The sequence below is a fragment of the Gallinula chloropus genome (assembly GCF_964237585.1).
Source record: "Gallinula chloropus genome assembly, chromosome: 1".
In the NCBI taxonomy this organism is placed as follows: Eukaryota; Metazoa; Chordata; class Aves; order Gruiformes; family Rallidae; genus Gallinula; species Gallinula chloropus.
This window is the reverse complement of record NC_140085.1, coordinates 95,499,195-95,521,955: the sequence shown is the minus strand read 5'-3', so window position 1 is coordinate 95,521,955 and position 22,761 is coordinate 95,499,195. Positions and strand designations below refer to the sequence as shown.

General features: G+C 41.7%; 1 protein-coding gene across 1 annotated transcript; it reads left to right on the top strand.

The window, feature by feature from the left end:
• Positions 1–132: 132 nt before the first annotated feature.
• Positions 133–22,277, top strand: CD47 (CD47 molecule; the record flags this gene model as incomplete). Its single annotated transcript, XM_084277195.1, is given in 11 exon segments — positions 133–535; positions 1,007–1,140; positions 1,143–1,290; positions 4,929–5,420; positions 9,981–10,016; positions 10,392–10,484; positions 11,036–11,131; positions 12,828–12,920; positions 14,543–14,574; positions 16,866–16,890; positions 19,914–22,277. Coding segments are annotated over 11 exon segments (1,611 nt in total). The 3' UTR covers positions 19,973–22,277.
• Positions 22,278–22,761: the final 484 nt, after the last annotated feature.

The following is a 22,761-nucleotide window of genomic DNA, read 5'->3' as shown; positions in this document are numbered from 1 at the left end:
GCACTTGAGAACAAAATATTGTTTTAGGGTGCAAGTAGAGATCCACAATTTTGAGACGATTAAGGAAAAAAAGAGTGCTAAAAAGGGCTACTTGTGAGACAAGAAACCCTGAAACACTGGTGAAACAGGCAAATGCGTATTACCGCAGGTGTCGGGAGCATTTATCCTCCCTTTTCATCGACGGAGGACAACAGGTCGCTCACAAATTCTGCCGCGATTTGTGCTGTTTGTGAAAACTCTGCATTTCGGCGGTACAAGCCGGGGAGGGCAGCGGGCTGGCACGGCTTTTCAACTCCTGCCACAGGCAGGCTTGCCCCAGGGCTTCCCGCCCACGCCCGGAGAGCCCGGCCGCCTCCTTCCTCCGGCGTGCTTACGGACGCGGCATCAGGTGATTACCGAGAAAGGGAGGCGGAAACCGAAAGCGCCCGGCGCCCTCGCCGCTCCCCTTTCAGGCACCTCCGGCAGAAAAGGGGCGAAGGGGTCAGCGTTGCTGGCGGGAGAGGAACGCAAAATCGGCCAAGCGAATCGGGCAGGGGTGCGGAGCTGTCCTGTCAGCGCTTCCCTTTTTTTGGGGCGAAGACGGACACACACGGACGACTCAGCACCTTCCACCCCCCCGCTCCCCCGTAGCCCTGGCCCTGTTAAGTCAGCCATTTCGGTCAGCCGTTACTCAACTCAGCGCCCGGCCTCCGGCTGGGTTCGTGCGTGTTTGGAAAGCGAAGCGGAACGTCGTGACCCCGAAGCTCAAGTGGTCAAGGGGAGGAGAAAAAAGCCAAAGCAACCCAAACCCATCCCTGAGGATGAGCTAAAAAGACAAACCCCCGGCTGTGTTGGAATTACTCCCGCGAGCTAGCTGGTTTCCCCGCGAGGGGGAAGGACGCGCTCCCAACTCCTCGTCCGCGGCGCCGAGCCTGTCGCCGGGGGAGGAACGCCCCGCGCCGCCGGGAAGTGAGAAGTAGGGGGGGGGGGGGAAAGCAGCAGGGATCGAGACGCCAACGGCCACCAGCAACCGGCTTCCTCTCTCCGTGCGCGGCGGCGCAGGAAGAACTGACGCGCCCCGCCCCCTTCGCCGCCCGCTTCCAACCACCCTCCCCGCGCAAGCGGCTACAACCAATCAGTGGCGGAAAGTCCTCCCCCCCCTCCCCCCCCCAGGCGCTCCGCCCTCTGCGCGGAGCCGCCCGTTGCGGCGACCAGCTCCAGAGGCCGTTGGGCTGCCTGGCTGCGCTCTCCGCCGCCGTTCCGCCATGTGGCTGCTGGCCACTTGCTGGTTGTTTACCGCCCTGGGCGCCGGTGAGTTCTTGCCGTTTTCCTTCTCCCTTTCGTCTTCCCGATCCCGGCGGCTGGGCCCGCGGCAGCCGGGCCCGAGAGACCTTCCTTCCATCCACCCAGCGGGTTGTGGTGCAGGCGCCCCGCCAGCTCCGGAAGCGGCCTGGGCGAGTCTCCGAGGAGCGGGGTTGGGGAGCGTGTGTGTGTGTGTGAATGTGCGGGTGTGAGGGCCGGAGGGCAGAGCCGCCTGCCTCGGCCAGCGTAGCTGTAAGGGGCGCGGGTAAGAGAAGGGCGGGCGTCGCCCTGGCGGCTAGCCGGAGCGGGGCACGACGGGAGGCGGCCGGTCCCGCGGGGCGAGCGGAGCGGCACCCGCCCTGCAGCCACGGCGGCGGAGGGGGGGAGCGGCTCCTCCTCCCCATCCCCCCCCCCCACCCGCACGGCTTGAAGGGTTTCATCGCCCCAGCCCGGAGCCCCCGGCTGTAACTGGTGGCGACAGCAGGCGTGTGTGGGACTGCGGGCTGCTTAGCTGTAGCTCGTCATCCGTTGAGGGGGGAGGCTTCTTCCAGCCCCTACGCCTTGGAGCTTCTCGCACCCTCCCCGGGTTCGGGGGTGGGCTGCTTGTTGCAGAAGTTGCGGGGGAGAAAAAAGACGCTGTGACCAACGCGAAGCTCCTCGTCGTCTCCTGCCTGGTAGCGTCGGGGCGGCTTGGCTTAATGTGCGTTTTTTAGGGAATAACGAGGGCTGACCGGGTCGCCTGCGGTACGGTTTCTGGGGCTGATGACATTTCTGGGCAAGTTCGTGTGACACTGCTGTGTAAATGACGTCTCGCAATCTAACTTCCTTATATTTCGGTGCCTCGAGGAGAAACTCGGCGGGGGGAGGGCGAGTTGAGAGAATTACCCCTCTCGCCGGGGCACAAGCGCTGGGTTGTGCATCTGTCAGTAACCAGCGCATCTGAACCTGCTGTTCAAAGCCAGTACCTGAACTCATGCCTGGGCTGCCGAGTTAGCCGTGGGATGGCTTAAACGCTGAGTGCCCCAGCACGTTCTGTTGCCAGTGAGAAGTGGGTGTGCAGCCACCGAGCCCGGCCAGTGTTCCCACCGTGTGCGGTATTCCCGAATTCCCATTGTGTGCGGTATTCCTGAATTTGCACTGTCTAGATTTGAAACAACCTTCCTGTGGCAGCTTCCCCCCTGCATATCCTTCAGGAGCATGCCCGCCTCCCCCCCCCTCCCCCAGCTTAATATAGGGCTCTAAAATTGCCACTTTTGTAACACTTCTAAGGGCATAACAATCCTTGAGAAAGCTTGAGGCTAGGAGCCCACTGGGTGGGTACTCAGCTGCCTGCAGGATTTGGGAAAAAGTGCCGACGGGTTCCGCCGATTTCCTCATAACTGCAAGAACGTTGGAAGTTGATAGCGGGGAAGATAATCGACTGTAGCGAGCAGTCGGGTTCCCTTTAGTGAGAGAGCAGCCGCGCAGCCTCCTCTGTTACAGCCTCCTCTGCTACAGCGGTGCCATTCGCAGGGGACCCCACAAGTATTTGGTCTGTGGCTGCTGTCCGTGCCTGACACGCAGCCCAGCCTGCTCATTCCTTCCCCAGCGCGCTGCTGGGGAAGCAGATCCCGGGAGTACTTCCGAATTGGCATCGGCAGCGAAACGGTGGAACTGGTAACTTGGATCTCTCTGCCATTCAGTGCCAATGCCAGAGAGGAAGTAGAGATCGCTGTACTTTAATTCCGCCGGGGTGGTTGCATGCAATTGCTTTGGGTAAACGTGTGGAAGTGCAGTTGCTTCCTTAAGTTGAGAATCGCCTTTCTCTGTGATCGAGCCAGCAGGGAATAACTTCTTTCTGCAGAGTGTAAATGTGCTGGCTCTGAAGGAGGAAAAACCCAAACAACAAAAAGCTAAACCCTACAACCCCACACCCAGAAACCCTTCATCGTTAAGCAGTATTAAAATAAAACAGCATGTGACATTTATTTCAAGAACAGCCACTGAAGCACTATAGCTTTTTAGTTGTGTGCTTTCATTTTACATTAGTACGTGGTTTGGGAACAGTTTCTCTTTGTTCTGCTTTTGTTACTTTTATTTTTTTGAGGTACAGTTTAAAAAATGCAATGAGTAAACCAGAGAATAGCTCCTTCTTCATTGTTAAGTGCTGTCATGCATAATGCATATTTAGTCAGTTTATAATAAGCTTTTGATATTCAGTAGTAATCCAGTGACTTGCATGAGAATATTAAATCAGTGTTTCAAGGATGAGTGCTTTTTAAATTTGGTCTGAGACTTGCTTTGAAAAAATGGAGCTGCTGCAAATAGTGACACAACTGTTATTGATTGTTTTATTTTCCATTTTCTTTTTCTCCTCCCTTTCCCCTAATTAAATTTTGTCACTGAATACGTACTATACTTCTGAGCTCTTTCAGACATGTGAATACCAGTAGTTCCTCTAAAGTCATTGGAGCTACTCCAGTTTGTAAGTCTCTGTGCTTACAGTATTAGGGGTTGTCGTCATGTTTTATGGTACATATCTTTTCCCATATTTTGTTGGTGGACATAGTCAAGCATGTTGAATGACTAATGCTACTGGCACTTTGGGGAGTAATGACTGTTAGAACAGCTATTAAACTAAGTTACAGTTTCATAGAAATGAGGACAAAGTACAGATAATACAGGATTCAAAACCTTCATGTTTTGCAGTCAAATTAGTTAAATCCTTTCTTCTGGTTCCTAGTGTAATTTAAATACTGGTATTATAATTGTTGGTATTTTCCAGAACTGATTAATGGGTTTTCGTTTCGGATATAATCTCGACATAGGATCTAGGTCTTTCATGAAACAGTGTTTTGTCAGTACCACTGTCTTAGAACTGTGGTGCAACGTGGGTAGAACCCAGAGATGGTGGAACCCAGCAAAGATAGCGTAATCCCGTGTGGTGGTGGTTATTCACTACCTACATTGAGTGCTGTTGTTAATAGCATTAATCACAGTGGTTTATAATACAGGACATTTGTTTCAAATGCTCCGTTTTCAGTTCTATTGTGTGTGCACTCAAATATTTAGTGAGTAAAAGTCTTATTTATTACATGGTATTGTGTATGCACTGCTTACCTGTGAAAGGTATAAAGAGGGAAGTTGTACAAAACGATCTATGGGCATGTGACATGCCTATGGGCATGTGGCTTCACCTTCAGAGATAAGAAGGAACAAATGACAGACCTTCTTTGACTAAGTACTGGCCTTCTCAGAAGTCTGAAAGTAGCATGTCCTTTAAGGAAGTGTAAAGGATCCTTGTGTGGAGCTGATACCTGGACCTCCGATTGTGTCATCAGCAGCAAAAATTTGAACATCAGTCGGAGAACCTGCAGTTAATATTCTATGTGTGCTTTGCAGAAATGAGGCCTTAGTGTGCTGTGTTTCTGTGTAGGGCATTTTAGGTAAAGTGTCCAAGTAAGTCACAGCCCAGGGTTCTATTACTTTTATGGTTGTGTTACAATACTGCCTTTTTTCCTTCTTCTGTTACTCCCTTCAAGCATGGTTATGTTGGTGGCTTTGTGGGAGGGTTTGTTTTGTTTTCCCAAGTCACATGTAATTATTTTTCTTTCTTTTGTATATTGAGAAATAATTCTGAATGTGTCAATTTTCATTTTTCTTTATAGGTTCTGCCCAGCTGACATTTAACACGATAGATGTTGTTGAAAAAACTAACTGTAATAAAACTGTCATTTTACCTTGCCATGTGACTAATCTAAAAGAGAACAATATAAATGTCATGTTTGTTACATGGAAAAAAGAAGGAGACAGGATTTTTTCTTTTGATGGATCAAAACTGGAGTCTACCAATGTTTCAGCATTTTCATCAGCCAGCTTAGTATCTCAGGCGAATTTACCCAAGGGTGATGCCTCTCTCATGCTCAGCAGTGCACAAGCAGAGGTTGGAAATTACAGTTGTGAAGTAACAGAATCAAACAGAGAAGGAGAAACAAAAATGAAACTCATAAGCCACTCAGGTGAGTTGCCTTACCATTGTTTCAGAGCCTTTTGGAAGAGAAAAGAGAATCTTAAGGGAGAGAGAAAAATAATAAATATGACAATGTATTACTTTAAATTGAAAATACAGACAGTACCCAGTCCTCCTAACTTTAACGGCAGTGAGTTATTTTGGGTTAAGTTACTGGGAAGTGCTTCTGTGGGAAAGATCTGAATATGGCTTTTTTATTCTATAATTTCTGAAGATCACTTCCCTGATAAAGTAGATGTTTCCCCACATCTTTTAGGTTATATAGTTGATGACATTTTCAGCAGCCTCTTGTTATCGCATTATGTAATGAAACATATTCCAAGTATTTTTGTCATACTGGGATGTATGCATTCATCACAGTGGCTGCAGAGGTCTTTTATTTGAAAAAAATGCATCTTGCAATCTTTAGCTATGCTGGAAAAACTACAGATAGAAGGAATGGAAGTTCAGTGTGAGAGCTCTAAATCTTGATCTGAAGGTATGTAGTTTTCCATTGAGGTTGAAGATGCTAGTACTGGATGATATCTTGTTAGAGTTCTCTAGTGTTAAGCATTGTCTTCAGAAGACGATGTGAAACTAGAATACTGATGACTAAGTGATGAATTTCTCATTGAGAGAGCCATTTTGCTGCGTCTTGTCAGACAGAGGCCACGTGCTGTAGCACCTTAGCTATTGGATACTGGGACCTGCCGTATGTGCACAGAAGTGACAGTTTCACTGAACACACGTGTGTATTGTTTTTCTGCTCAGCACGGGAGGTTTCCTTCTTGCTTCTGGAAAGCTTTTCAGAAGCACTCTATATGTTACATATAGAGTATCACATGGGGTCATACTGTAGAATTGTCCTCTTATTTTCTTTTTGCATTTGTCATTAAAGTATTTAGGGAGCTCAAACAGATGTTACTTGTGTCCTGCTATAAACACCTGTTTAATTCAGCCAGGTCTAATTACCGAGTTAACCATGTTAACTGCAAAACAAATGTGCTTCTGAAGTAGGTCAGGAGGAGCACAGCTACTGAAAGACTGAGAATGCACCAAAAACATTTCGTTCTTAGAACGCTGCAGAAACAAGGGAAGAAGTACAGGTAGTTTCCTCAACTTAGAGCTTCTTCCTTAACCATTTTGGACTGGTTTTGCCACTTAGTGTTAAGCTCTAGAAAAAGAAGAAACAGGGTTTGAGGATGTAGGAGAATCAAGTTCCATTTACAAGTTATATTGTTTTATTTTTACTTTTTCTGTGTTGAGAATTTGAAAGCAGTATAAAGACTACAAAGCGGGAAACTGATGTAATTTTTCTAATTTCATTTTCTAGTTGTCAGTTGCGGCGAGGAAAATACCCCACCCGAGGAAAAATGTGGTTGGTGAAGAATTTTTAGTTGAGAGGTTACATTAGGTTTGAGAGTATATGCTAGAAAATGTAAAACTTAGTCTTATGTTTGAGGGTTTAGTTGAAGGTAAAATAGTCAGTTGTTCTCTCCTTAAGTTCTCTTGCATAAATTTTTACCATTTGTTCCTCAGTGTTCTAGAGAGACTCTTTAAATAATAAGTTAATAGAAGAAAGTTTAGCAAGTGAGTTTTTAAAAGAGTTGGTGAATAATGGCATTCCTTCACCAGTCTTCACTCTTGTCATTTCTGAGCAATTAATTCATGCTGTTACTACTTAATATGCTGCAATTGATGCTTTTAGAAAGATAGTCTTCTAAGACCCAACTGTTCTCTTTCTCGCTTCACAAAAATCCTGCATTCATGTAGGAAGTTGTCCTGGTTCTGGCCAGGCACACTTTCCTCCTTCCATTTCTCTGCCTCTCTTGATTGCCATGTATTTATATTGTAACTAGAGTTTCTTCTTCTGTGACACATTAGGGAGGGGGGAAAGGGTAGGAAGGCAATTTGTGAATTGAAAACTCTTCAAGGTATTTAGCTAGCATTGAAGGTTGTGAGATATTACTACTTAATTCCATGTTTCTGGAGCTGCAGATACAGCTTTTAAATACAGAGAGCAAGTGCAAGGAATATGCATCTAAATGAAGATTAGAGGAATTTCTTTAGAAGTAAATGTCTAGGCAGAGAAACAGTGGCAATTATAATGGAAGCAATGGAGACATTGGGTTCCACTGACTGAGTCTAAATGAAGTAATAAGCAGAGATGCAAGTATCAACTGCATTTTCTAGTTCACTGGAGATATTTTCAGAATTTTATGTTGGAAGGTGGCTCACACAGTCTTACAGCACGAATGACTGAGCAGCCTAAGGCATGCAAGATGCAGGGAGGGGAATAAAGCTAAATGGATGATGGTGGGAAGATACAAAGGAAAATGTGATTTCTAAAATTAATTAAGCAGTGTTTCCTTCTCATTTGTGTTAGCTTCTGTGTTCCTTATTACATATCTGAATTTCTTCAAGAATTGCAGCAAGCAAAGGTAGCATAGCATAGCTGGGGAAGCATCAAACCGGACTCTTCAGATCTTGCCTGGCTTCCCTGCGTAACCTAAGTACACTGTTTTTCTGATCTAGCATGCTGTTTGTGGTTCCACAAGCTAAGTAGCTTGTGCCACCAAACAATAGCTTAAACATACCCTCTGCTGCAGTGGAGGTTAAGACCTCCAGTTTGAAAATTGCTGGGGTAACTAGAAATACTAGAAAAAAAATAGGTTGTCACACACAAGATCTGAGTGAAAAATACATAGCCAGAAGTCATAGCTTGCTTAGCCTATTACAACTCTTACTGCTAGCTATTGTGTTGAGCAATCTAGAGCACGGCCTAAAAGGAGTAATAAATGTAAAGCTCATAACCTCAGTTTTTGTTTTCTTCCTACCACTTTTCTTTTGTTATACTCTAGGGTTATGGTTTTCTGTAGTGGAAAGGGCTGTCATCCTAGTGTTGCTCTTCTCAGTTATTGGTTTCTGTTGGACTCAGTTCGTTGTTATTGGTAAGTATCAATTCTTTTACTTCTTGGCAAATACCGGTTTGTCCTAAAATCACTTGCTTGTCTGTAAGATGAAAGTCAGTACTTACACCTTAAAAATGTCTCGTACAACTGATGCAGATGATACAGAGGTACATCTGCTTTGTCCAATAACTTGGTGATTGCCTTGGTTTGCATTGGAATCATCCCCTGATCATCAGTACAGCGTTACATTCTATTCTGGGTTTTGTTTTGGCATGAATCAGCTAATGCCACAAGAGAGTTAACTCATACAGAGTTTTCAAGATAGTTCCTCATCAGTAGTGTTACTTAAAAGGCTCAGTCAATAAGAAGATCACTCAAAGCTACACTCTTCTGCAATGCATAGTCTTACCTTTTCAGCAAGCCATGCACTCTTTCGAGACATAAAACATACATTTTTGGCATCAAGTTATGAAAACACCGATCTAGCATAGTATTTGCAGAGTTTGGGAACTTTGAACTGAAAAAACCCCCATGACCTCATAAAAAAAAGTGTGTTTTGGGACTTCAGCGTGCCACATGGTGCCCCAGTTACCGAAATGCAGGCACCCTTGTAGTGGGTCTAGCTGAAAGCAGTAGGATCTGGGCCAGTCCACTCTGGGCTTAGAGGCCAGGTTTTATTTCCAGGTTTAAGATTATAGCCTCTGTATGTCTTCATGGAGAAAGGTGAGATGTGCAGCCTTAAGGGTCTGTGGTTAGTCTGCCACATACGTGGTGGTTTCTGCTGCCAGTGCTGTTCCAAGTGACGAGCTTTTTCACGTGTGTGTAATTTTTGTGGGGTATAACGATAATGTGGTTGGTTAGAACAAGGAAGGTTTCCTTCCCTGTTGGTTCACTGTGACATGATTGAATCATTCGATACAGAAGCATGTTTCATATTAAATCAATATTGCAGAAGATGGTGCTCTCTCCTTAAGGATTTTTTTGTCTTTTTTTTTTTTTTTTTTTTTTTTTTTGTTGGTTGTTTTGGCATTTTAGGGGTTTTTTTGCTTACAAGATTGGCTTTTAGGATTTAAGTGTAGCATTTCCATTCCTTGTGTCATGCTTTCCTTAGTATATTTAGGATATGAAAAAAAAGTTAATTTCTAGTATAGATTTACAGGACATTTTTATTGTTACTACTGTTCTAAATTATAGTAGTACAGTATGGCTGGAGTCCTTCCTGTCTAAGGGACAAGATGATGGTAAAAGATGGGTGTTTTAATTATGATGGAGAGTAGTCTGTAACCCTCCCATAAGTAAGGTACTATGAACGATTTTGTCACATGTACCCTCTTGCTAGAAGAGAAATAAACCTGGAATTTCTAAATCCCTGTCTGACTTGAGTACAAACGCACTGTAACATTACTGAAATGTCAGTAGTGTAGCTACTTGAATTAATCTATACCATGTCCCAAAGTTATTTTGATAAAGTTTCACCTGAATTGTATAGAAGGTCCAGTTAAGAATTCGATTGAAACACCATTTATGTGAGTAAACCATGTTAACCGTATCTTACAATGAAAAAAAAAAAAAGAAATCTAGGTAATATTCATCGTTCATAAATATTGGTAAGATTATTTTTTTAGGAGTTTGTTTAGGACAACAATTCTTACAATAAAAATCTGTGTATTTTAGTGAGAGGATTTGTATGTCTGATTGTTTTCCTCTCTTTATCTCTTTGGTTTGTCCTTCAGCGTTGAAATATGAAATTATACCTCCAAAGCCAGTGGGAGTTGCTGCAGGATGTATCAGCTTATTAATTATTGCTGTCGTAGGCACCGTTCTTTTTGTTGAAGGTAAGTGTATTAAAATTGCCTGACTAGTTTAAGGGAGTAAAGAGCACCAATAAATCTCTTCCATGCAGTAGTAGGGAATTTAGTACCACCTGTTAATTGTCATCTACTAATTGTAAAATAGAATGTAATTTATAGAATACAACACTATGGCTGTCAGGCCCTCAAATGATTGTAGGGAGATACAGACTCTAGGTTTCTATTTTCTTTCTTGCTGCCTTGGGTGAGTATTAGGGGATAGAGAGTGACCTCTGGTGCTTCAGTGGGGTTTTTTTGGGACCCTAATAACTTTATGATACTAATGTTTTACTGTTGTTGCTTGGTGCTTTATTCCAGATAGGATTTCTGTTTTACTAATTTCTATACAAATGTTTGCAGGTGGTTATTCTGCAAAGAATCAAGCTGGTCTTGGCCTAGTTGTAGTCCCTGCTCTGTTTTATATACTGCTTCAGTACTTTATATTTAGTTTGGGTGAGTATTTGTTTATTCACTAGCTCAAGAACATACTAATAGAAAAACCCAGATGTGTAAAGTCCCCTCCCTTCCTGTCCCCCCCAGTCTACACATTGTTTTCTTTTTTTATAAATAGGTGCTACCATAGCATGCTGGGGTCCTGACCTTGTATCTTGAAACAAAATGTTTACCTGTGTTTGCTTGGCTAAGTTGCTTCAGGGAAGAAATATAATTTCTCTGTTTTAAAAATGAGACATAGGATAGGACATCTTGAGTGATTGCCTGTTCTTGTTTCCTGAGTCTTGAAACTGGGATGAATATGTCTCAGAATGTGTTATTTTTTTTCTACTTACGGTTTATTTGTAATTCTATATAAATCTATATCTCTGTGCGCATACATACAGGAGCCCTGAGTGACTTGAGTAGTTGTTTTGTTATCACACTGGCTGGCCGAGCCTGGAATTCAGGAGAACCCGATTTTTAGCTTTATGTGGACGATCTCTACCTTTTGTATCTTGTTAGTTATTCTTTAAAAATTACATTTTTGTTTCTTTTTCTGTCTCTCACAGTTTTTGAATCTCTGTCACAAGCAGTGCTTGGTCTGATAAGTCTACACGTTCTTGGTTATATAATTGCTCTAGTTGGTTTTGCACTGTCTGTCCCAGGTAAGCAATTCATCTTCTGTAGAAGTGTCGCCTTACTTTTGTCTATACCTCATGTTTGTGTATTTGTAACACTAAAGTGTTGCGAAAGCGGCTTCCCTGGATGGAATGCATGCAAATATCTTCTGTAGATGTCCTTCGGGAGTGCTGTGTTACTGTTATTTTATCTGGGGAAAGAAGAATAGTATGATACTGTCCAGCACGACTGCATTCTGTGAGCAGTTGCTTTAAAAAAGAAAAAGTTAATTGTTTTGATTTTGCAGCAGTTGGAGCTCTTAAAGAGTTGCTGAGTCCCAAAGTTGCCTTTGTTACTGTTTTCCTTACCAAGGCCTGGGGTGTTCAGAAACTAAACTGGAGTCATAATAATTTTTTCATGTTCAGTGAATAAATACGAAGTTCCTCATTAATCTCTGCTTACATGTGACTGATAGCTCAGTTGCTGGGTAATTAATTCTGTTGAAACGGCCCAAGAAGGCACGTGCAGAGACAGTAAACTCGGAAGCATTCTTGGACTGGTTTAAGTCTGGCTGTGGCTGGTGTTGTGTTTCAGCACTGAAAAACAGTCGCTGTGGTAAAGGAACACCAACTAAATACCACTTTATCCTTACCACTAACCCTCCCTTTGTCCCATGCCTGCCTTCTCTCCCACCACCAGAAAAACCTCACAGCAAAGGATGAATTTAGGAGTAGGCATCCTTGGCAGTATATCTAGTAGTAGAATACATACTCATGTTCACTTGAAGTACTTTGTACCCCTGACTTACTGTTTGTTAGAGGCATTCTTCACTTTCATCATTTGATTGGGAATTTAAGAAAAACTCTTTCTCCTTGAAGTGGTTTCTAAAGGTTTGTCTAATCTGGGTGAAATAGACCTTTCAGCAGAGTTGTGATTTGAGTCATATGCTTACCATTCAGTATTTACAGAAACATTCCTAAGGGGAAGCTGAGTGTTGTCAAATGTAGTAGCAAAATAAACTGATGGGAGAGTTCTGGTAAAGCATTAATCCTCTAGATAAATGCAAAATGGAGGGTATTTTTATTACCTCTCAAATGGAAACTCCCTAGTTTCTCAGGGTAACCTTTCCACAGGTGATAGAGGGTGGATGTTCTCTCTATCTCTGGGAATTAAGCTTAAGTGTCAGTAAAAATAGGTGGAGTTCACAGGTAGTTTCAATGATTTCAATACAAGGATCAGAGAAAAAGGCATTTCAGTGGTAAACTACAGTTAGATCCAGTTCCTGTGCTCTGTGATGGCCCAGTGGGCTTGGAGAATTCCTGTTACCTGTGGTGGTACCTCATATTCATCTCCCTTCTTCCCTTTTTTTTTATCCTGTTTTATCAATAACACTATTGTATTCTGTAATCCAGTGCAATTACAGTTCCAATAATTGGTATTGGAGATGTAAGTTTAAATTTCAAATGCAGTTAATGAAGGAATGTCAGTTGCAGTGAATGACAGCAGAATAGCTACGCTGTAGTAGAATAGTGCAGGTAAGCAGCATAAATCAGTAAATGCCTTCGTGTCATTGAAGAATGTATACGGAAAAGGAAAGATGCAGTAGTACTGGGATAGCTTTGAAAAATACATTAATCATGTCTGTCTGTCAGGCTTATTTATTTTAGTATTAAGTTATATTCAGAAAGAAAAGTTTGTGGTTTTGCTTGTGTCAGACAGTGGTTTATTTTATCTTTTGAACAGCCTGTCCTCCGATGTATGGGTCCGTTCTGATTTCTGGCTTAGCTATTATGGCTATTGCAAATTTGTTTAGTCTGGCTTACGTGTTTTTTATGGGTAAGTAGTGCTTAATATTCTGCATTGGGTTCTTTTAGCACTTAAATATTCATAAGAGCAATTTTCTCTATTGTGCTTTTCAGAGGTAGACACAGCTTATTTGAACATAAGGTGTGATTTCACAATTACATAGATAAAAAAAATTACTGAAAATTCTATATATATTGGCTTTGTTTCATAGAGTCTGTGGGGGATCTTGAGTAAAGAAATGTATAGCTTAACATAATAAACTGTCTTGAGATCAACACATCCAGGTTTTTTTAAGTAAGAGTGTTTCAACTGTAGGAGGGATGTTGCTGTTCAAACTCTACATTTACAGAGTTGACTGGTTGAAGCTCAGAATGAAGAAAAAAGGATTCCAAGAATTCTATAAAACAGATGATGGGATGGTGCAGACAAAAGCTTATCAAAATAGGAATCTAAAGAAGCAAAATCTGCTCTTGTGCTTTAGCCCCAGCTGGCAAATAAGCATCGCACAACCATTTGCTCACTCCCCCAGTGTGGGATGAGGGAGAGAATTGGAAAGGTAAAAGTGAGAGAACTCATGGGTGAAGCAAAAGCCACACACACAAGCAGAGCAAAACATCCCAGACTAATTCTGCACAGCTGGCTAGTGATTCCCCCTGGTTAGAGGTAGCTTAAAATAAAAACAATTTGAATACACACCTTTCATTTTAGTAAACCCTGTTTTTTCTTCCACTTGATTTTAAAAACCCTGTACAAAGAATAGCAATACTTTTGTTTTGGAACACCAACAATCTGTTCACCAGATTTCAAAATGATAAGAGATTTGAATGTATAAAAGCCAGTCAGGCCTGCTAAAAAAAACCCAACAAACCCCAGACAAGCAAAAAAGCAGTGTGGTGTGATCAGAATGCTGGCACATCACAGTGTAAAGCTATGTGGACTCCACAGCTCAGGTCTGAGAGCAGAGTGACTAAATTTGTTTCGAGCTGTGCACAGAGGCTCTTCAGCCAGTTGGTTAGTTTGGATGCTAAACCATGCCGTTGAGGATATATTGCTTCCAGTCCCTAGTCTGCACTGCAGTCTTCCAGGTCAGAAGTAATAGACACTGAGACAAGGAAGATTTCCATTAAAGCAGAAATTAGGGCAGAATGCCTAATAATTTGATATCTGAGGTAGATGAAGACGAGTAAAAAAATCACGATGGAAGTGAAGCAAACCTTTTAACAATGATAAAGGTAATTTTTAGTGATTTGGGCTACTGGTATATACAGCTTTGATGTTGTGTGCTAGTCATCTGCATAAATACTGAATTTGTAGTTTGATTATCCTGGCTGAAGAAGTCAAATGTGACTCTTGGGATAGGTTCCAGCATAACAGTATAAACACAAAGAATAGTGTGTGGTGTAATTCATTTTTAGAGCTGAATGCATGAGTGAGACAATTCACAAGACTGATTAATTCAGTTCCTAAGCAGAGGTGTGCATAGAGGCATTAAGAATTTGCTGAACATTGTGTTAAGAAGTTTTGGATGGGGGGAGGCTTCAATTTTGTATGTTGCTACTCTGTTCCAGGTTTTATCAGTAGATATTTTTTGTTTGATTGATATTGACACTTGCTCATCTGCCCGGTTACCTTTTTTTTTGTAATTATTTTAGGTTCCAGAATGAAAGATCATCATCGTCCAGGGGTAAGCTTAAAATTAATAAATTTGGGGTGACTAGATGGCTCAGGGGATTGTAGTGAGATACTGAACCTTTCTTCACTAGTTCGAATTCAGACCAGGTTGGTAGCAAGCAAAAGTTCTGGCTGTGTAACAGATGTCTAATGTTGAGTGAGTTGGTGGTCTTCATTGTCCCTATTGAGTGTGTCTATAGTACTGTAACTGCCACCCTTACCTAAGGGCTACTCTGACTGTTGTGCCCAATGGAGTTTCAAGGGCTGTCGCGAAAAGCTGGTGGATGTGAGGAGAAGTTTGTGTTCTTTGACAGTGTACTCTTTCACATGGGTTTATAAAGATCTTTTGCTCAGCTTAATGAAAAGTGCTTTTTCATTAAGGTGAATGCAGAATACCTTTGAATTATTTTCTTTTTTAATCTAGGTGGCTTATACCAAAGAATCATTGGTTTTTCCCCATGATTTTTTACACCAGACCCTTTTAATACTCTCTTGAATTCTTAGCTATGTAGCTTTGGTCTTTTTTCTTATTTTCCTATAATGCCCCTTACTTTGATGAGACTGTCTGAAAGCAGAATGTGTCTTTAGGTCACACAGAATAAATGGAAAGACACTTTGTGATTTTTTTTAGAGGTTAATTTTCAGTCGATTCTGTTTGTTTGCTTTGTTTAATACTAGAGTAATCATTCCTGAAACAGTAATTTTCATAGACTTAGCGAGTGCTTTCTAGTGATCCCAATTTCTGGAGTTTTGCAGAAGTAAGTAAAGAGTCACAATTGTAAAATACCAGTGAAATTTCCCTGGAGCACGGGAGCATGGCAAATACTAAAGTCATCCTGCTTCTTGGCTGGCAGCCATCGTTTGAGACACATTTCCAGATCTCCTCTTCAGCCTGCAGCCTGGGCTTCAGCTGTTGAAGAAAGATGGCTTTGAACAGTGGAGCAGGAGAGCTGACTGCAGTTAGGACAACAGAATTTAAAAATTACTTTCATTTTTTATTTCTCATCCATTTTCATTTTAAGGAAAAGTATTTTAGAGGCTTGGTCTCTTATGGAAAGAATGCAAGTTCACAGTTTAAAAAAATATAGAGAACACCACAAAATTCATTATGTTATAAAATTCACCGGTGAAATATATTTCAGATAAAACAGAGCCTTCCCTTTATATAACATGCTCATGTTTACATGTAAAATGGAGGCAAATCAGACAAGAGGAGATGCAGTTTCTTTTTTTAACTTCGTTTTTTGTTTTAAATAAGCATTGAAATGGAAACCAACATACTAAATAACACCCTTTTTGGAACTCTGTTCTCTTCATGAGCTATTGTCTTGGCAAGATGGTTTTACACTGTGGCTTGGATTGGGCAAATAAAGAACCATTGCATGGTAGTGAACACCATGTGACCCTCTTGAATTTGAGACAGGAATAAAATAAAAAAAAAGTTGTAGTAGTTAGAGGTCATTTGAGATCTTGGCCACTAAATTGCAGGATTTGCAGCCACAGTTAGTGGAGAGAGGGATGCAAATGACAGCAATTGGTGCCCATGAACTTAAGGAAGTTGCAGAAAGATGCAGTGGAAAATAGTGTTAGGATGTTGCTTGTTTCTATCGAGGGCTGTTCAGCATAAATTGCTGTATTTTTAAGCAATAAATAGGTGTGAAGTAGTGTTGAAAATACACCTTGATTCTGTGTAATCTAAAGACTTCACTTAATAGTGAAGTGCTTAATTTTGACACTGGGGCACACTTCCAAAATGATGCTTGATATTTTCTTGAGTCTGAGGGGGAAAAGGTGTATATTTTGAAAACTGCCATCTTAAACACTGATTATTACTATTTTTTTTTTAAATGATTCTTGAATTGTGTGTGTTGTTTCTGATGATTGTCTGCCAGACTAAATGCACAGCTGTGGTGTATTTCCTTTCGAGGAGATGACACTTGATTGCTTGGCTATTATTTTTTTTTCCTCTTTAGTCACGCTGCTTTATTACTAACCATTGATCAAATCACACAAGTAATTGATAGGTTTTAGAGCTTAAAAGTAGTGTCTGCATGCCTTTTGCTGCCACCTAGAGGTGTTTCACCTGTGGAAACATTTGCAGTAGGGGAAAGATAATCTGGAGAATGCAGTTACTGAATGAAAATTTTCAGAACCCTAGTAATTCATTTTATTAACGTTCAGCTTTCTTCGTTTTTGTAGAATCACTACTTACTGTATATGTCAATTAGAGTAATTTAACTGTGGCGAGCCAAAAGTAAACATGAAGGCTTTTTATACATATATATATTTTTAAATGTTTTGCAGAAAGCTGTAGAAGAACCACTAAATGGTAGGTGATATTCAAGGCTTATCTTCTAATTAAGGGATTAATTATGGAAAAAAAGTAAAAAAAAGACAAAACCAAACCCAAACTGTAGTTCTCAGTACAAGACCACTGGGATGGCAGATGGGTATGTCAACTTACGTGGTTCTGTGAATCAGTAAGAGTTTGATCCCTCAATGAAATTATGCCTGCAGCTCCAAACCTCTTACTGTGTGCTACTATGATTGCCAGCCAGGGGCGTTATCTGACCGCTTCAGGGCAAATCTGGTATCTCAGGCCATTGCCGTAGCCACTCTCTTCGCTTTGCAAAAAGTCCAACTTCTAAGAGGAAAAGAAGGGATGTTAATTCTTGTGAGCATTTATCTTGGTGGTATACCTACAATTATAGCAAAATCTGTCTTTGTCATGCTATTCTTTTGATACTTCTTAGTGTTGGGGAAAGTCTACTGTGGTGTTGGGATACTCTGGTAGCGCTTAAGATATGACAAATCTACGGTGAGAAAGGGATGACTCTGAAATGATTTATTTTTTTCCTAATCTGTTCACCAGTTTGCATGCCAAATAGTAGAGAGTTCAAACCCAAATTTTAGAATTAATTTGAATGTTAATTATGTAGTATTTTTTGCTTTTTGGCTCACTACTAACCCATTTGCTTGGCTTTTAAAGATGCAAAAGGAGTGATGTTAGAATGATGGTAAGTCCAAATATATCTCCAGATATTTAATTGACATGTATTTGGGGATTTTGATGTTTAGGGTTACCCAGTGCTGGACAGGTTTCAATACAGGTACTGTCCTTACTCAAATTACACTTCATTGAAAAGAAAGAATATGTGTTTTCTATAACACACACTGGGGAAGAATGAGTATTTTTTCAGTAGACAACTATTAAGTAGCATGTTTCTGATGAAGTGTGGAAAGTCAAATAGTTTGTATACTTTCTTTATGCTTAGATAATATGTAAGGTGCATGGACTGTTTCCGTGGTAGAGGATTTCTGTATTTGGCTTGTGGGGTGTTAATGTAACTAAGCCTTCTCTCATTGGTGATCTCCCATGGAAGTTCACAGGAAAGTGATTTAAAAGTAAACACACACACACACACACACACAATTCATCAAATTGCACCCAATTTATTTTCATAGTCAGGTAGTAGTGTTTAAAAATGAACAGAACTGTAACATCTTAATAAAATTTAGGAACTGCTTATATAATTTCAACTTATTTTTGACAAACCTTAATTTTGAACTTCAGATCTTAACAGTGCACTGTGGGTTTCTGCTCCATTGGTTATGATTGATGTTCATAGGCCTACTGGATTCTGTAAAGGAAAATGTATGTTGCTGAGTCCTGTCCTAACTTAAGATTCCTTATGATTTGAAAGGTCCTCAATGCTGGGATTGATCCTTTTTGATTTTATAGCAACCTATAAGGTTGCAACACTAACTACATGTAAATAGACTCATACTATTTTGTAATAAGCCATGAAATGAGAGGGACTGTATTAATTTGGCCCCAGATTCCCAAACTAGTACAGAAAGTGGGTATCCAAGACTCTTGGCTCTTGCATCCAATATCCATGAGCTGCAAAAGAGTAACAGTGCTTCCCAGGCCAGATTGCTCTCATTGAAGAGCTTAAATTTTAGATGAGGTGCTCAGATTTGAAAATGAAAACAGTCTTTATTGATTCTGTTTGGAAGCTGTAATTCCCATCCATGAGGGTGGGATGGAAGAAAGTTTGTTGATGTCAGGAGTTAATTTCTTCCTGGAAACTGAGTGAGCATGTAATGAGGTATCAGTAGACCCTTAGCCTAGGACTCTTGCATCAAAATACAACATTCTCCTAGTTAGGATAAAGGGTAAGGTCACTTGAAATCTGGTAATTGGCTTGAGATATATTGTGCTGCTTCCGGAAGGCATGAACTGACAGTGTGACAATAAATGAGGTACTAGTTAGCCTCAGTTGGGGAAAGCAGCATCAGTTGATTTTAGAAACAAACTCCCTTACAAATTTCATGTCCACTGCTAGGCTTTTGTTACTTATGATTACTGTGTGATTCATCCAGATATGCCATGGGATTATTTTTAAACCAATAGGAATACAAGCGCTTTTGTACAAAGGGCAGCTGCATTGGTGTCTCCTGGGTTCAGCGAGAAATTGTGTGTCAGTGAGTGTAAGCTGAAGTAGGAGGACTGGAAGGGTAGGTGTTGCTGCAGAAGTGGCTGTTGCTCTTTGTCCCAAGGCAGTGGTTTGAGATCTGGAAGGAAATAGCTATTTGCCAGTTTATTGCATTCAGAGCTGACAGAAGGGAGGTAAGGATGGGGTCGGTACAGTTACCACGTGTGGCTGAAGAGCAAGGTAGAGCGTTGCTTGGAGATCCATTTTTAAGTACGTTGACTGTTTCTTCTTGGGCCTCATTTAGGCTTATAAAAATCTGCCGCCTCTTCTAGGGCTGAGGCAGAGTTTCCACAGGCATAGAAATTGCTAATTACCCATTTCATTTTGGCTTGTAGGGTAGGGTTTGAAGTCTGTCTGCTTTTTCTGCCCTGAAAGGTGGCTCCTAAAACTAACAGAAGGTTTTGAAGGTAGAAGGCAGGACTGTGACCCGCGAGCGGGAAGCAGGAACACTTTGAGCTCTACCTGCTTTCTACCTCCTACCTTAACCTTTCCTTGAATGTTCACACATGCACTCTGATGGGAGGATGAGTCAGGTGCTGAAGCACACTGGCTTACAAGGTGGCTTGTGAAAGTAAGCCAGCATTAGGAGTAGACAGCACAGGTGAGACAGTCAGGTCTGGGAGCTGCTACAGCTTGAGTCTGAGCTCTAAGACAGCGTCTACTTTTCCGGCGTGGAGAGGCTGAAGCATCACTCGCTGTTAGTACTGCTCTTTTCCATTATGTGAGCACTGAGCATGTTTTCAATGTTTAAAATAAAAAGAAGTAACTTGTTTTCAGCTGCAGCTTGGGTAGGCAGCACAAAACATTGCTGCTCTTGCCAAGCAAACTTTTCTTTTCTTTTTTTAATTCCCAGAACTGAAGACGCATGTGACATGTGAAAAGTATACCGTTGTTGATACACCGTGGCCTTGAAGATGCACTACTCAGAAGAAATTCAGGAACCTTGTTGTTCTGCATGTGTGGCAAAAGTGCTTTTGATATACATGATGTAATTTTATAGTCACAGCAGCCGTAGCGAGGAACATGCGTGTTTGCCCACATGTGATCTTTATTTTCTTTTGTTCTTGTATATGTGATATAGTTGAGGGTGAGAATATGAAGAGTGCTGTTTGCCCACTACAGGGTCTCCCTGCAGTAATCCTTAGTGGTATCACTTTTGGAAAAACTATCATTAGTCACTGCTCTGATCGTGGGCGTGCTCAGCCCAACGATCACAATCCCATTTAGACGATTGTTCTCTTTACCTGTGTGCATGGGCAAGGTATGGTCATACCTGCATCTGTGATCCCAGCAGGAGCAAGGGAAGATCGTATGATCGCATCTTCCCCCACGGGATTCAGCGGAACTTCGGTGAAGACAACCAAAATGCTCACACACAAAGTTGCACAAGTACAAAGTTTATTCCCAGCTCTCCTTAAGGTAACGTGAGTTCTCCTAATTCCATGAAACAGTAGTACTCCTCTCTGTGGACAGTAGTAGTCACATATACTCTGTTGGCCAACGTTTTAGTCCGGTGAGAGCTGTCGGTGCCTCTTCTGTATTCCTCAGTGAGAAACCACTCGGCTGTTGGAGCCTAATTCAGCACTGGAATTCTGGAGCACAGCAGCTAGTAATTTTCATGCTGAATGTGGTTCTTGTGTGTGTTCATGTGCAGTGTATGGTACTGGAAGCAATTTTAGGCTTTCTTAACTCAGTGAATTTGTAAAACTCATGGAAGCTTCATAAAAATAGGAGCTGTCCTATATAATGTATTCTTGAGCTTTTCAAATCTGTTTTCTTGAATGGAAAAAGGAGCTATTTAATTTCTGACCCAAGTTTCTGATGCTGCCCATTGCATCACAAATACATAAAATAGAAAGCAAGTAGGAGGAGGTGAGGAGGAGAAGCTCAGAAGCTCAGTTTCTGTATATATGTAAGTGGTACAGTTAAAAATCAGTTTTCTAGGACTTGCACATTCCATGAGATTTTACTGTGTTTTACAGCCATTTTTAGAGATGTTCCAATACAGTTGGCTTCTTTTGGACTTCACGTATACTTTGTAGGAATCTTGATGCTGTTTCCTGTTCGTACTAAGGCAATGCCTGTCACAGGCACACGTGGTTTTCTCCTTTTAACAATTTAAAACTTTGTTTGGAAAGCTGTTGCTAAACATTCATGTTTTAAAATCTGTGTTTTTAAAGATCTTGAGTAATTTGTCACGTTTCAGAGCTGGATGTTATAAACTAAGGTCCATATCCATGTTGTGGGTGCGCATTGCAGAGACGCGCGTCTCTGCGTGTCGAGCTCCAGGTCTCGATGCAGATACCTTGCATCAGGAATTCAACACAGTGAAATGGCAGTAGCTGGTTTTACAGTATTTATTCCTAAGTGCCCCTCTTGGTAGGGCTGCAGGATTGAACCCCTTAGAGCAACCCCTGGTCCAGCTAAAACCAGTGCAACTGGCCACAGCGGAGAGGGTTGTTCATGTGGCAGAACATGTAAAGCAGCACATATGGTTTACTGTATCATGAAGGTTTAATACCTTCATAAAAGATTTGAGCCCTTGCATATGAATCTTCTGATACAGATTATTCTGTAATTGTAGCAGTCTCTGCCTAAAGATGGGAGCTTACTTGCTCACCATCACCAATTGAGTGTAAGAATTTACCCACTGAAGTAGCATGCAGACCTCCCTGTTCGTAACTGATGATTGGCAAGCTGAAAGTTAAGCAGTTGAGGAGTGAAAAAACACCACCCCAAACTATTTGGAATTCTGCTGAGGTATTCTGCCTTATAAACACCATGATGTATAGTAGCTTTGAGTTACCTTTTGCAAAGCAAACTGTGGTAAAGCCCATTTGTGTTGCTGAGAGATGAGGCCAAGTGGTTACTGGGCATTGCTGAATCCCAAATTGCTTGCCCCAGAAACAGGAGAACCCCCGCCACTTTCTGGCTCTGGATTTCTTGTGGGTGCAAAGACACAAGCGGAGTGTTTAAAAAGTCATTGATAAACCCAGCCCTTTCCCACCAGTAATTGAAAACCAAAGTTGTTCATAACTGTATGCTTCCATTTGTGTGTGGGTGTGTATGTATGTGTGTATATAAATATATAGAAATTTTAAATATCTATAGATCTACAGTCTTTACCCCAGAAAATGTTTTTATTTATGCAACATGAAAAAATTTTGTAAATATTGTGCTAATATACTTAAAAAAAATAAAGTCATTTTAAGTTGTTTTTGTGAGAGATTTTTCTTGCTGCTAATCCCCTTAAACTTCCATGACTCTCCATAAATTCCTGGCATAGCCCTCCTCCTCCCTGCCTCAACACCCTCTCTCCCCCCAGCTTTCTTATTTGGGATCCGAGCTCACTGTTACGTAGGCTGCTGCGGATGGCTTTGGTTGGGAGAACTTGGTGTTTCTCCTTAAAAAGGGCATCCAGTTGGTGAAGAAAGTATGGAGATCTCCCTCTAGTTGCTTTAATTGGGTTAAGGCACTTCAGCCATCGAACGTTACCCAAATATTCTGTGGGAGGAAGAATGGGCTGAGGAATAAGCAGCTCTGAGTGTAACTCCAAAAGCGCAGCTGAGCAGCATGTACTTCCAGCCAGTGTTCGCGACAATGAAGTGACATTTCTGTGAGGAGGTAATTGCTTGTGCTAGTGCTAACGCACTCCTGCGCAAGGCCCAGATTTTCTGAAGTGGTGTCTGACATTCCTTCGA